This window comes from Rhea americana, unplaced genomic scaffold (assembly GCF_003343005.1).
Source record: "Rhea americana isolate MKP2758 unplaced genomic scaffold, rheAme1 scaffold_17, whole genome shotgun sequence".
Classification (NCBI taxonomy): Eukaryota; Metazoa; Chordata; class Aves; order Rheiformes; family Rheidae; genus Rhea; species Rhea americana.
The window spans coordinates 4844248-4858763 of NW_028185816.1; the positions used below are offsets into that span (position 1 = coordinate 4844248).

Here is a 14516-nt window from a genome sequence, read left to right on the forward strand (position 1 = left end):
GGAAAAGAGAAAGCATACATGTATACAAATATAACCCAGATCATGACTCCATGGCTAAAAGAAAGCTTCTTACAATGAACCTTTATGGGGGAAAAAATAGAAGAGATATTTAATGTTGTTTTTCTGATGGGAAGCAGGTGTATTATGTAAATTACCTTGTGGTGGTACGTGAATTAGGTGATGCATAATCTCAGAAAGCAGGGCTGAATTCCTAGAAAGCACCAGAAAATTTCCTAGAAAGCAGAGGAGTGAATTCCTAGAAAAGACTTGGAGAATTCCTGGCAAGCAGAAGGATAATATCCTAGAAAACAGCATGTGCAATGCCTAGAATGCAGAGGGGACATTCCTAGAAGGCACATGGACAATTTCATACAAAGCACAGGGAAAAATCCCTGGAGAGCAGAGGGGAGATACTCTAAACATGACTGGACACAGCCAAGAGCAACCTGCTCTAACCAACCCTGCTCTGAGCAGGGGGTTGGACTGTGGGGTCTCCAGAGGTCTCTTCCAACCTCAAGCATTCTGAGACTCACCACAGCTACATGAAGTAAAGCAGACAAATGTCTCCTTAAAAAGACAAAAAGAAATTAAAAAAAGGCTAGTTTGTTACTGACTCACAAGGTATGAGTTTTTCACGTTGTAGACACCAACCCTAAGCTGTCTCTTAGACACAGCAATAATAGTAGTCATAACAAGAGCAGATGTTTTGCCAGCACTGCTAAATTCTTTAGAAAAGTGAAACAAATGCCAAGTAGGACAGCATACCTCATTCCTTTAGATGCATACATGAAGATTCATGTCCTTTCTAGAGAGGAGAGGGAAACAGTTTTGGTGACCTTTCTGACTCATACCTCAGATATTTCATTTAATGTACCTCATGTGCAAAGACCTTTTACTTTTGATAAATAACCAAAAATAAGATGCCAGCTGTAAGAATGACAGGATCAAAATTTTGAACTACAGCAGACTAGCTTCAACCTGGTTTGCAGTGCCTACAGCTGAAATGCAGCAAAGGTCTGGTGTGTGGCCCAATCTGCCTGAACCAAATTCATATTGTATTTGACAGGCTCAATTAACACTGATTAAGATCAACTATAAAAAGTCAGATCTCTTCTGATTCAGGATTTCACTTCTTTTCTCACTGAACATGGCTAACCTTTTCTTAGGCAGTAGTGTGACTATGCGGAGTAGCGCTCTATTGTCATTTAGTTAGCTCATGAGTTTCTTTTCTTCTCTGAATTTCTGGGACTCTTCCAGGCAGTGAAATCTACTATTTTCCACATCCATTTTTGAGTAGAGAAGTATATACAAAACATCAATGTGAAATATGATTCACAACAGGGAGAAACAGACAGCTATTGAACAAGGTGGTTGAAACATGGGTAAAACCTTAAAAGCTAGGATTACAGCATAGACCACCACAAAGTGAAATGGAAGATTTATCTATTTGCTTTTTTAAACTGAATTGAATATGACAAAATTCATATTAATATATTACTTTCAGTCTAGGAAAAGTTTTACTTCACTGCTGTGCATAGCAAGAGGGAGTTGGAGTAAGTTATAAACAACCAGTTACAACAGTTACTACTGTTCAAAACTCTTCATGCAAGAGGAGAGCATAAAGCATGGCATCAGCTATTGTTCCTAAGGCATTAGATTTTTGAAAGATTTTCTTAAATTAGATTGACTCTGACATACACCCAAGGAAGAAAAGGTATTCTTTCCTCCTTCTCCTCCCTTCCTTTCTGCTTTGAAATCTTGTCATAAACTATGTGACCCATGGGAAAGCACAAAATTCCCACGGGTCCTATAGCGCACACCAATGAAAATGCTAACTGCACTGTAGTGAGAAAACATCACCTGTAGTGGACAAAATGTGTTTTTACWCATAAAATGTATTTATCCTATCAGGCCAGCACAACTATAAGGGATGGAACTGAATTCCCATCTGACTGGTCCCAGTGCTATAAAATTTTAACCAAGTTCCACCTGCAAATTTTTTGCTTGAATCCTGAAAGCCACAACTCTACCCATCTCCTCCCCTTTAACTCTGCACTTCTGTCAAGATTTCAGTGCTCAAAATTGGGCTAGTAGTGATAGCAGTTAGAAAAAACAAATAAACAAACATCTTTTATTGTTTAAGTGAGCAGACTTGAAATGGTATTAGTGAAATGAAAATATACACGGATCGTTACCATTTCACTTTTACAGTTATTTTGATGAGTTGCACTGTACTCCAACTATACTTACAAAGATTTTTAAATATCTTTTTCCATGTTAACTGCCTATTAGTCTTAACTTGATTTAAATCCTAATCTGTTGTAAAGGTACATGAAATAGAATAGATGCAGAAGATGATACTTGAGAATGGCARTTGTTTACAAAACAAACTAATTCATAATATGCAATTATTGATCAGGGTGGAATTATATTTCAAAAACTGGACTGTATTACAAAGCATTTCTTCAAACATCCATTTTGGATTATTGCTTAAAGATACTAATTTGTCTATTCTAGACTATTTTACAAACATTCATAAAATAGTGAAAAAATGCATGCTTTAGAAACCTGGTACATTTCATGCCTCTGAACTAAAAGAATATGAAGATGGGAGCAAGTAAAGAGCATTTTTAATGTAGATTAGTAGTGCTTAGAGTTTTTTCTCTTTTGTACTAATAGGCTCTTCAAACTTTCTCTCATTTCTTTCAGGCGATTTTTTATCTTCAGGTTTAGTCCATGGAGGGCTGTGCAACTTCTGTTGAAGGTGAAAAGAGAATTGGTGTAAGTATTGCATATGTGATATGCACATATATAAGAAAACAGAAGTGTGCTAAAATTCCATAGGAACAGTACACACAGAGCTGCATTTCCACTTAATAGATGCATCAGTCTTAAACAACTGTAACATGMTATTCCTCAGCTGCGTGTATGGAAGGATTCTGATCTCTACTAAAGAGAGTTTATTTAACAGTCGTTAACAATGCAAAAGCACACAAGTCTGATAGTGCTTTATAATCACCTCCTTGGTGATTTTTGTCTTTTTCCTCTTGGTTCACCAAATGAAATGCTCAGGTGTACAMTTTGCCTAAGACTTTTCCCATCTGTAACATGGTTGAGTGCAGCTTCATAGAATCACTGGTATGTAAAGGTTTTGGAAATCATTTCCTTCTCCCTTTCTAAATGTTATTGAAATCATTTCATTAAATTGTCCGTTGACTACTAGGATACTCCAGCTCTTCAAATATTAAATAGTTTCACAAACTGGTAACAACCAAGAGTCATTTTGCACAGATCCAATGAAATCAGGTACAGTAACAGATTATACTGAATTGAATAAGCAGTTCTATTTCAAAAGTATTAGCTCAGAATGAGTAAATTTACTTTAATTAATTGCATATTTCACAAAACCTTTTGTTAAAAACTTGAGAATTTCAGCAACAGAATACCTGAAAGCTTGTCTCTGTTTCTGCTGCCTTCAAATGAGATGTAGAATTATTGCGGTTCCCCAGACATGTCTTGCCAACCTGCAAAATACAGATGTCACACGTAACTACCTAAAACAAGCCTGTTGTTTCCTAAAACAAGCATGATTTTCCTAAACATTCACCATGTTTTCTTAGCCTAGTTGATGAGATGGAATAAAAAAAGGTGGTAATAGCTAAGCGAATCCCACTCTGCCACCATTCACACGTAGTCTACTGCGGCTGTAAAAAAAACCCAACAGCTTAGCACATGCATAGCTTTTCCCCTCGTGTTTAAATCTCTTTACAAACAGCGTAGTTTATTTCTACAATGGTCCCATGGAACAGATAAATAATTACAGTCTTCTGTTATGGATGAATATTAACAGATGAAAACTAGCATTAGAATTCGGGGCTTCTCTATTACTATTCTGTTGTCTAAATTTTTAGACCTCTTTTATATAATAATAATAAACACTGAGTATATCGAATGGGGAAGTTGGAGGACACTGAAGGTACAGAAAGGCTTGTTAGATTCATTGCTGTCATTTTATTGCAGCAAGAATGTTGTTTTCCTTGCCCCAATCATTTTTAATATGAGGAAAAACAGAGCTGAACAGTACAAGTAAAATGCATTCCAGTACTGGAACGACTACACAGTGGATTTTGAATCAAAGAGGCCTTGTGCTAGGAGCCTTAAGATTAACTCAGCACTGAAATTTATGCTGAAATAGTATCCTTCAGGACTGGCATTAATGACATCATATGTAAAGAAATAAAATGTGAAATGTAGTATAAAATATAGGTAATCTTTGATCATTGCTCTAAAATAATGTTCACACTGGAATTTTTGTATTTATTTTGAAATCAAAAGCTGATACTTTCAAATAAAGTGAAAATGAAAGGAGAAATAAGAAATATTGAAAAATATTTCAATATTTCAAAAGTTGAAATATTTTTCAAGTTTTAAAGTCATCTCAAGACTATTTCTAACATAACAGAAATTTTGCTTATCTTAAATTTTAACCTAACACTTCCTCTAAAAAGGTTCTTATTTTGCATAAACTTTTGAAAATTTTCAAGGGTAAATTACGCTTAGATAGAATATTTTTACACATCAGACATAGTCTAACATATCAGTAAAAATAAGATGCAAAAATCATTAACACATAAATGTTCACAGCAGTATTAACAGAAATATGCATTTAGTAAAAATTTTCCAATAATATCTGCTACCATGTTTGCTGATGTTTCTGCAACTTTTTATAATATTTCAAAAACGTATGGTCAATAATGTCAGTCTACAATAGAATAAACTGTACGTGCCATGTAGAGCAAAGGAATCATGAACAAAACCAAGAGGAAAATATGTCTGTTTAAATGTTTCAAAACTTTTTTCCTAGACAGGTACTCTTCAGAAAATAGAAATTAAGTCTAAATTCATTCAATAGGATCTTAAAACACAGCAGGATAAAAATTACCTCACCCTACAGAGAACATTAATAATAAACACCCTAATACACAAATCAAATGTCAAGAAATTGTATAAAGATGCTTTGTACAAGTGACATTAGATTGGAGTTAATGAAAAAGTAAGCGATTGACAAGAGGGAAGAAAATTCACTGATTTTGCACTAGAGAAATTCTGACAGTCCCTTGCCTATAACAAAGTTCATCTATGAACAGGTGTGAATAAGAAAATGAAGTGTGTTATTAAAAAACTACTAGAAGAGGGGACTGCTGTATTGCCAAGTAGTATTTCAGGGCATTTTTAATCACATTTGAGCTAATAAAGTGAGTTTTAATGTATTGATAAAACATCCACTCCTTTCCTTATAGAAAAGGAAAGAAATATTAGTATTAAGTTAATGTTCTAGATAAAGATTTAGGAGTGAGATGACTGAGAGGAGAAATTTTTATTAAATTTTTATCATTTCAAAGTTTCAGGTCCTAGTATAACCAGTATTTAATATATTTATTAATGAGCAAGGTAAAATAGTATTTTCAGCTTAGTCACAGTTAGGAAAATTTTGAGGATTTCAAAATTTCAGAAACCTCTAAGTGAGCAGCCTGAGGGCAAAAGATGCAACAGATCAAAAATGCAACAACATTTCAGATTATTTAAGGAAGAGGACAGAAGTAATACTAGCGAAATTTAAGTTCACTTTATATATACACCAAAAAGTTTCAGGTCACATCACACACAAAAAAAACAGAGATAGAAATTAAGAAATATTAATCGAAATTAATACAAATATGGGAGGGCAACCATTTAAATGACATCAAAAAGAAATGATCACCTCAGAGAAAATAAAAAATCTAACACCTAATAATAAAAAAAATGYTTTATAAGTGATTAATCCTTCATAGTTCTTTTCGTAGACCAGCGATTGAGGGCCATCTTGGTAGGGAATCAGAAGTAAATGGACTATTTCGTATTTTTTCGACTCACAGCTGTTATCCTTTAAAGTAACACATGAGAAAGGTCACTGTTGGGGAACAGACAGCAGACGACTGAGACATTTTTCCTAAGCAAAGCAGTCAACTTCTGTGTCTTTATGCTGCTAAAACAACATCAATTATTGATTCCTTGTCACAATGAAATCTTTGATATTACCAACAAATAAATTACAGGTTGAGCAACAGAGATGAACATAAATATGTCCTCAACGAACAGCAGCACCAGGGCCAGAATTCTAACCAGTCGCTTGGATGTGCTGGATATACGTTCAGTTTTACCACTGCTCTCAATTTTAACTCAGTTCTGTTCCTAAACGACGAGACAGACGATTATAACACCATCTCCTACTATAAACTGTAAGCAAAAACAACTTAAAATCCCAGAAAATATAGGGTGTGTGTATATACACATCTGTGTATGTATGTACATAAACACACACACATATACATGTGTATATCTATGTATTTACATGCACACATACATGCACACTTTTTACCTTGGACAAAGGTGAAGTCAAACAATTTAGAACTTAGAGTTTAGTTTATATTAAACTAATGTAGTAAAATGCTCTCATAGGTGTGAGTGACATGTAGGCAGAAACAAATATCAAATGTTTTGGAGGTTCTTTTTTTGATAATTTCTGCCAAGTGGTGGAAAGATTTTTTTTTTTCCTGTGTGTCTTTGTTTTTCCTGTCATATTCACTCCTAGGAGAGGTAACTCTGCTTACAAAATTACAAATGATAGCTTGACATGGTAGAAAGCAGCAAAATGCAGATATAACTGCTTTTAGAAGAAGAAGAAGAAAAAAAAAAGCTTGAAATACGGTCTGTGTGGTTTTCCTATTTTATGAAGATGAGATTTTTAGAAATGTTTGCTGAAGGAGACATTTGCCAGGCTCTGATTCATGATTTTTGTATATTAGGGCTCCAATGGAGACCTAGTGTCTATGCTTCTCCCACAACAACAGGGACTCCAGTGGTCTTTTTTGGGGGGAATGGAAGGATGGAGGGGGGGAGGGGAGACCGGGAAGYTTCTCACTCAGCAAGTCTCTCTGCGGGACACTTGTACCCTCCAGTGCATGCACACACGCAGACACTCGCACACGCACCCCTGCTAAGGCCAGGGAGTAGAGCACGGTCCCGGCTTGTGACCCCGCTCCTTGCCCCTGTGCAAATACAACGCTTAAGTACAGGAGGAAGCGCAGTATAGTTTGCCTCCCATCTAAATCCCCTATAGTTTGACTCTCTCCTAAATCTCCACTGGTCACAGACAAGGTTTAAACCTACGCTGGTCTCACGGAGTGGGCACTGCTGTTCTGTCATCGTCTGAAGACTCTTCTCGTAATTCTTTGACCCTTCATATTTATTAGTGTTTTGCATTTATGAAACCAGATCTTCCCAATAACAAAAATGCCAACAGTATTACCAAATTCTAGCTTTGCTACCTAAGTCTATTTTCTGCCATCAGCATTTAGAACAAAACAGAGTTCACCCTTAACTATGTTCTGTGCTTTCGTATCCCTCCCTTTAAAGAGTCCGGCTGGCCACTGATGAAGGCAGCAGAGGTGACACACCAAGTGAGTCTCTCTTGGAAGCACAGTCTCTGTGTTTCCCATCTTGGTACACTACCACAGTTCCAAATATTCCACAAAATCCAYATGTGATGGCCAGGATGTTATTTTAAAACCAAATGCAAGCTAAATGCATTTTTAGACTAAATTCTCATTTTCTCTGTTCCCTTCATACAGTTGTTTTAGAGATTCAATTATCTGCTTGATTCACTGGTCACAAAGAATGCATACGTTACCACGGGGGAAGGGGTCTGGCGAGCAGTTCATTGATCACCTCTTCCAGCTAAACTTACGGCTTTAGGAGTGGCTCACTTTTCATCAGAAATTGAGAGGGATTCTGCTACAAATGTTTCCTTTAGTACCTAAACAACTCTTGGTCAAATACACTTTATCCCAGTTTCACCTGCTTGTGCCCAGACAAGCAACCTCCTCTTTCTAGATCCAGAAGATTACCCTTCAATACTTACAAGCCAGTATTTACTCAACTTTACAGTTATTAACTAAATGATGATTAGTCCTTGAAATGGTTTTATGAATCTAACAAGACAGAAAGATACATTTCTCTGCAGCTTTTTATAATTAAAATTATAATTTAATGTGCTATATCTAATAATTAGTGACTGATTCCAGAATTTCACCCACAAATGAATTACTTTCAGAGTAGCCTGTATATTTTATTTATGGAAGCATTCCTTGCCTTGCCATTAGTTTGCTAGGCTCTCATTGATTTTTCAGGTACGTCTGCCGTACTTTTTTTTAATTTATAGGCTTATTTATAACGCAACATTTATTCATTAAACTACATATGTTGCATTTTGAACACAAGGCATCAAGCAGGACCAAATGCTTGAACACTCAGTTTTAAAATCTCTAATACACAGCAGTGCGAGTTCTGAGTAGTGAGAGCTATAGCTGTCCCAAGGAAAAGGCTTCAGGAAAAAAACTGTGGAAACCTTTGCTCAGGTGCCAGCTGACCACAACATTTCATTGCTTTTACTGTTATTCACTCTCTTCTGATTGTGTATTTTCTTCTTAACATCTCCTTAAAATTAAGCCTTGCCAACAACTCTAATTTTTATGACTGTTTTTTTTAATCTAAACAAAACAGAAAGCTTATTCTGATTTTCTTCTCCATAGTAGAGAAATACTTGAGCAGACTGAATTTAGTAGTGTTGAGGGCTCATGTTACTTGCTCTATTTAAACTTTAAGAAACGTATTAATGATTTATTTATTTGTTTGTACAATAATGTTTTCATACTGCCGTGCAATTTGCCGTAAGCAATATATTTTGTATGTACAACAGGATTCAAAATATCTAGAAGTGAGATATTTAACGAGACAGGATAATTGAGGCACGGCATATGCCTTAAAATACTATTCCATCTTGATCAATTTAGTATGCAGTTTGATTAGCAAAGTACCTTTATGTGAAATCCTAGTTATGAAATATGCAGCTTGATCAGTACCGCATGCAAAATTTCTTAAGTTAYGGTGTTCACTTCACCTAGTGAATTATACAACAGAGCTGGAGCAGTTCACAGCTGGGTGTGTAAATTATAAAGGTGGATCACCCACGTGTGCATCTTCATTTAAAGAGAATCTTCAAAAAAGCCAGTTAAAATTCAGCACTCCCTTGGCTATTAAACTATGCATCTTGATCCGCAAACTGCTGAACAGCATAACTGTACTGGTATTCCACTGTATCAATGCAGTCAATAAGAAAATAATGTTGTGTTGCTCAAATAGTCATTGCTCAAATACTCATGCTACTTATCACAAGTGGGCAGGAAGTCAAGAAGTTTAAACACATGAGAATATGTTGAACTGTTACGTTATAATAATAAAGTATTTCCTCGACTGCTAAAGCATCCTGCTGATGCACAGGTTCCCATGCAGCCTCCCGCACACTACTGCAAGCGCTCGGGGAGACGTGCGGGGTGCGCCCGCAGGGCGCAACGCAGCAGAAAGGACTGAGCTAGTTCCGACAAAACTGGTCAAATTCGGGAGCAGGGGATGGCACGGTGGTCAGCTCCACGGGGAAACTAAGTATCTCGGTGCAAGCGGTACGGTACTCCCCGCTGTATCAATCCTGCTCTCATAAACCAGTATCAGGAGCTCTACAACACGCCAGCTGTGGTACGGGCGAAAGCAGCCTGGTGATCTGCTCACTAATGATGGTACTGATTAGCTTCAACCAGCGTAACTCACAGAAGAGAGRGGATTTCGTAATATTGAAGCTTGACTATGCTTAGACGGGATACTTCTTTGGAACTGGATTCAGAGCAACTTGCATTTTGAGATTTTTCTGCATCTTTTTTTGTGTGTTATCAGCTCAAAAGGTCTAAAACTGTTAAAAGACGAGCTTCAATAAAATTTTCAAATCTCAGCTAATTAAAAGTGAAAGAACTTAAATAACTTACATTTTAAATTGGAAAAGTACACATTTTATCAAAAAATTGCAAATTATAAAATGTTGCAATGTGTTTGAYGTTTAAATTTTTATTAAACTCTGTCAATAATCACGTATGGTCTGCAAATATATGCAGCTACTTTGTTGTAGAGTGCTAAATTTTACTAATTGGTATGATTAATGTTACTACCACTTCTACGCCACACAGACTGAAAATTTAGGGATCATGGTAGTTTATCTCTTTAATACACATTAAATTATTTCATTATACTAATGAAATATACAGTTCTTTGCCACATTTTTTCTTCCTATGTTGAGTGGATATTTTCAAATTTCTTATGCTTCAGCTTTTTGAGAATATTATGAATCTTCCAATTTCTGAACTGAATTGTTGCCAAAAAGGTAATTTGGAAGAGAGAATTTTGCACTAGCATATAATGCTCAGCTTCAATGGAGTCAGTARTACTGCATGCAGTTATTCCCACTGTTGAATATGACTTGATATTTTATTCTCTCATTTTTCTCCTATCACAATAATTACCATACTTCCACGAAACACTCCCTTAATAGCTCATTTATACAGCATTTATAGCATATTCCTTTAAAATGTACATGAACTATATCCATATTCAGATTAAACTGGACTTCCAAATCATAATCCAACTTTTTTCTTTAAATATGGTGTAAGCATGGTAATACATAGGATAGATGTTCTTCTCTTAAACACCATTCTGCAGTGTAAATAACATTATTAGCCAAGTTAGGTTTACAGTTTATTCAAGGACAGATTTTATCAGATCTGCTCTCGAATGTGTAATAGATCTATATTTTAATCTGATATGACCTCACTGTTTATTAAATTATGGTGCAAGATGCATGCCAAGTGTGYATATGTATTTTCATAAGATACCCTTGCAGTTGTTCATACCTCTCTCTTACTGTAGAGCACAGTTACTGAGTGGATGGTACAACTAAATTGATTTAGCTCCCTATGACCTTCATAGTCCTCATTTAGGGAACAGAATTATTGAATTAATTTTAAGAATTTTATCATGTTGAAATTTTGTTACAGTAATGATTTCTTTTTTCTCTCATTTCTCCCTTGGGAAAGTGAGAGTACAATGTGATCAAAGCTGTGCAATTGAAACTCAGAGAAAAATGAAGCTAAATGGTGCGGTTGCTTAGGAACATCTGTATGTTTTGGTCCAATACTCTCTGTCCTGCGCCACTGAATGATTAATGAATATGCAGTGTTTGTTTACTGCAGGAAATTAAGGCAGTAAATAAAAGCACTATCACTTTTATTTATCAGAAAAGACTCTACAAGGACAAAGAGCAAGAAATCTAAGATGAGAGCAGGAAACAAAGAATTATTTTATAAATTGTCTGATGTTTTAACACTACCAAATAGACAGTTTTAACTGTGTCACATGCATAAGGATTATTTGATATGAAAAAAAGACAAAGTACATCCTTGGCTTTCACAAGGGAGAAGGGAATTAAACATCAATAAGAGCTCAGATTTTTGCACAGAGATTTTCAGGACCAGTCATAATGAAAAGGTCTCTGGACCAACGACTAAGAAAAATACTATTGATGAGATTCCTCCAGTAAAAATAATTCTCAAGAGTAACAAGACCTTTAAAAAAAATTGAAGTTAAGATATTATGGTCTTATTTTTATGGGAAAATTTCAGATGATTTGAGCAACCAGAATTTTGAATTACAGTATGTCCTACCTACTTACGGTTAATGTCAAATACTGTGACAGCAAAGGTGCTAGAAGCATCTAATTTCCAAATGAGTTCATTTAATTTGGCCTGCCTATATCCTGTTTGTATCATAGAATCAGTAAGGTTGGAAGGGACCTCTGGAGATCATCTAGTCCAAACCCCCTGTTCAAGCAGGGTCACCTAGAGCATGTCAGACAGGGTTGCATCCAGGTGGGCCTTGAAGATCTCCACAGAAGGAGACTCCACAACCTCTCTGGGCAACCTGGTCCAGGGCTCTGTCACTCTCACAGTGAAGAAATTCCCCCTCACGKTCAGGCAGAACTTCCTGTGCTTCAGTTTGTGCCCGTTGCCTCTTGTCCTGTCACAAGGGACAACTGAAAGAGTTTGTCCCCGTCCCCTTGACACCCTCCCTTCAGGTACTTGTACGCACTGATAAGATCCCCCCTCAGACTTCTCTTCCCCAGGCTGAAGAGGCCCAGCTCTCGCAGMCGTTCCTCATAGGGCAGGTGCTCCAGCCCTCGGATCATCCTCGTAGCCYTACGCTGGACTCTCTGCAGCAGCTCCATGTCTCTCTTGTACTGGGGAGCCCAGAACTGGACACAGTACTCGAGATGAGGCCTCCCCAGGGCTGAGTAGAGGGGCAGGATCACCTCCCCCGACCTGCTGGCAACAGTCTTCCTAATGCACCCCAGGAGACCATTGGCCTTCCTGGCCACAAGGGCACATTGCTGGCTCACGGTCAACTTGTCCACCAGCACTCTCAGGTCCTTCTCTGCAGAGCTGCTCTCCAGAAGTCAGCCCTCCGCTTGTACTGGTGCCTAGGCTTATTTCTCCCTAGGTGCAGGACCCTCCACTTGCCCTTGTTGAACCTCAGGAGGTTCCTCTCTGCCCAGCTCTCCAGCCTGTCCAGGTCTCTCTGAACGGCAGCACAGCCCTCTGGTGTATCAGCCACTCCTCCCAGCTTGGTATCATCAGGAAACTTGCTGAGGAGATGCTCTGTGCCTTCATCCAGGTCATTGATGAAGAAGTTGAACAGGATGGGACCCAGTACTGAGCCCTGGGGGACTCCACTAGCCACAGGCCTCCAACTRGACTCTGTGCCACTGCGTACAACCCTCTGAGCTCTGCCTTTCAGCCAGTTCTCAAACCAGCTCAAAGCAAACGCAGACCACCAGGCACCCCACATACTGAATGCTCTCCTAGTGCAGAACGTATCACATGCTCTGCCAATCCTAAAAACGCTGCAACCATCAGGAAAATCTTTTAATTTAGATGAATACGCTGAGTAAAGATAGCAACAGGACTATAAACACAGAGAAGTTCTCTGGAGGGGAACATTTTCTATATTTCTATATTTAACCCCCAGACTTGCTAAACACTATATTTTTGGATTACCCATCAGAAAGTACACTCTGAGAATTTTTTCACTCACATATTTTGTTCTTTCTGTTATTTTTTTCTGCTTTATTTGCATTGTTATCATCCCAGCTACAATAAATCATTTGGGAGTTATGTTAACAGCTCCCATCATGCTGCCCGAATGAGAGTTTTCCCTCAGTAAAAGAGGCGGATTTACACGTCAGATGTGTCATAAGAAGAACGAAGCATGTAGCTGTCCTTGCCTGGYAGTGGACAAGATTACCTACTTACACTGTTACACTGTCACCTGTTACTGCTCAAGCTAAACATCTCCCCAGGGGCTTTGTTTTATCCAATGAAGCATCTGTGACAGCTGTGCCTGCATCGCAACGGCCGTGCTATGCAAACAGCCGTCTGCATCGCCCTGGGACCCGGCCGCTCTTTGACCCAGCCATGCCAGTGCAAGTAGTTCTTGAAATGGTTAAACATCAAATGACATCTTTTCTACCGTCTTTTTCCACGCAAAAGCTCTACAAGTCCTATTAAATAGTCTGTAAAACAAACCCAGGAAGCCCACCTGCATAAATTGACGGCCAAGAGCATCTGCTCTTCTCCAATTTAACGTAGAATATAGTTGGCTTATAAAATATAGGTACCAGCTTGATTAGGAAAAATAAATCATATTGGTAATTATCTAAGGCTTTAAAACATTTTTGTGCACTCTATACTAAAACCTGATTTGTAATTGGGCTAAACTTACATCTTGAGAATCGCACTCCTGGATGCTATGATTTTCTYTCTTTCTTGAGGTAATGCGAAGACTCTCTTTCTCTGCTGAGATATTTGGCTGCGCACAGGAAATAAAAAAGGAAATGAAACACACAGTGAATATAGATAAAAGCTCTAAACGGGTCACATTTCGAAAGTCAAGATAATACAAAAGCAAGAGGTCAGACATGGCAAACAGTTACTTTATGCATCGCTTTTTCAGTAAGTTTTATGAAGTGAATTATTTAAATATATTTTTCATTAAAGCACTTAGATTTATACACGCTATCCTTTGTAACAATAATCAAGRTATTTTATTGGAAAATTGACCACACAAAATCGACTCAACGGTATATTGCATTTTGTGCGTTAGTAAGCAAGAGTGTAAAGCAATGCAAATTAAATTATATCTGCTTTTGTCTAAATATTTGCATAGGGGTAAAGGAGAAATAAGAATTGTCAGAACTCCTTTTTCTGGCGCTTCTGAATACTGGGCCAGATTTAGCCCCCAAATTTAAGCAGTTTATGAACTGCTTTAGCTTATTTCATCTGTCTACAGTGTCTCCCTGCTGGGACCCCATGTCACTGTGCATTGGCAAAATGTGTTCTATTTCACGCCTTTCACTTACCTCCCTAAAGCCAAAATGGGCTCCTATATGAGATAGTTTTTCTATAACCAAGGCTATCACTTTATATAAGCAGTGAATTTCCTCTCTCTGATGTTTTAGGCATGTTTTCCCATATTTCCTGCCA

General features: G+C 37.5%; 1 protein-coding gene across 2 annotated transcripts in view; it reads right to left on the minus strand.

Annotated features, from left to right (window-relative positions):
- Window positions 1-2117: 2117 nt before the first annotated feature.
- Window positions 2118-14516, minus strand: part of LUZP2 (leucine zipper protein 2) — a 182012-nt gene continuing 169613 nt past the window's right edge. For both annotated transcript variants that reach the window (XM_085300808.1, XM_085300807.1), the window contains exons 10-12: window positions 13756-13842; window positions 3447-3524; window positions 2118-2755 (exon numbers count right to left, since the gene is read on the minus strand). In XM_085300808.1, the coding sequence (XP_085156934.1) occupies window positions 2651-2755; window positions 3447-3524; window positions 13756-13842 (270 nt within the window). In that variant the 3' untranslated portion in view covers window positions 2118-2650. The remainder of the gene's footprint in view (window positions 2756-3446; window positions 3525-13755; window positions 13843-14516) is intronic.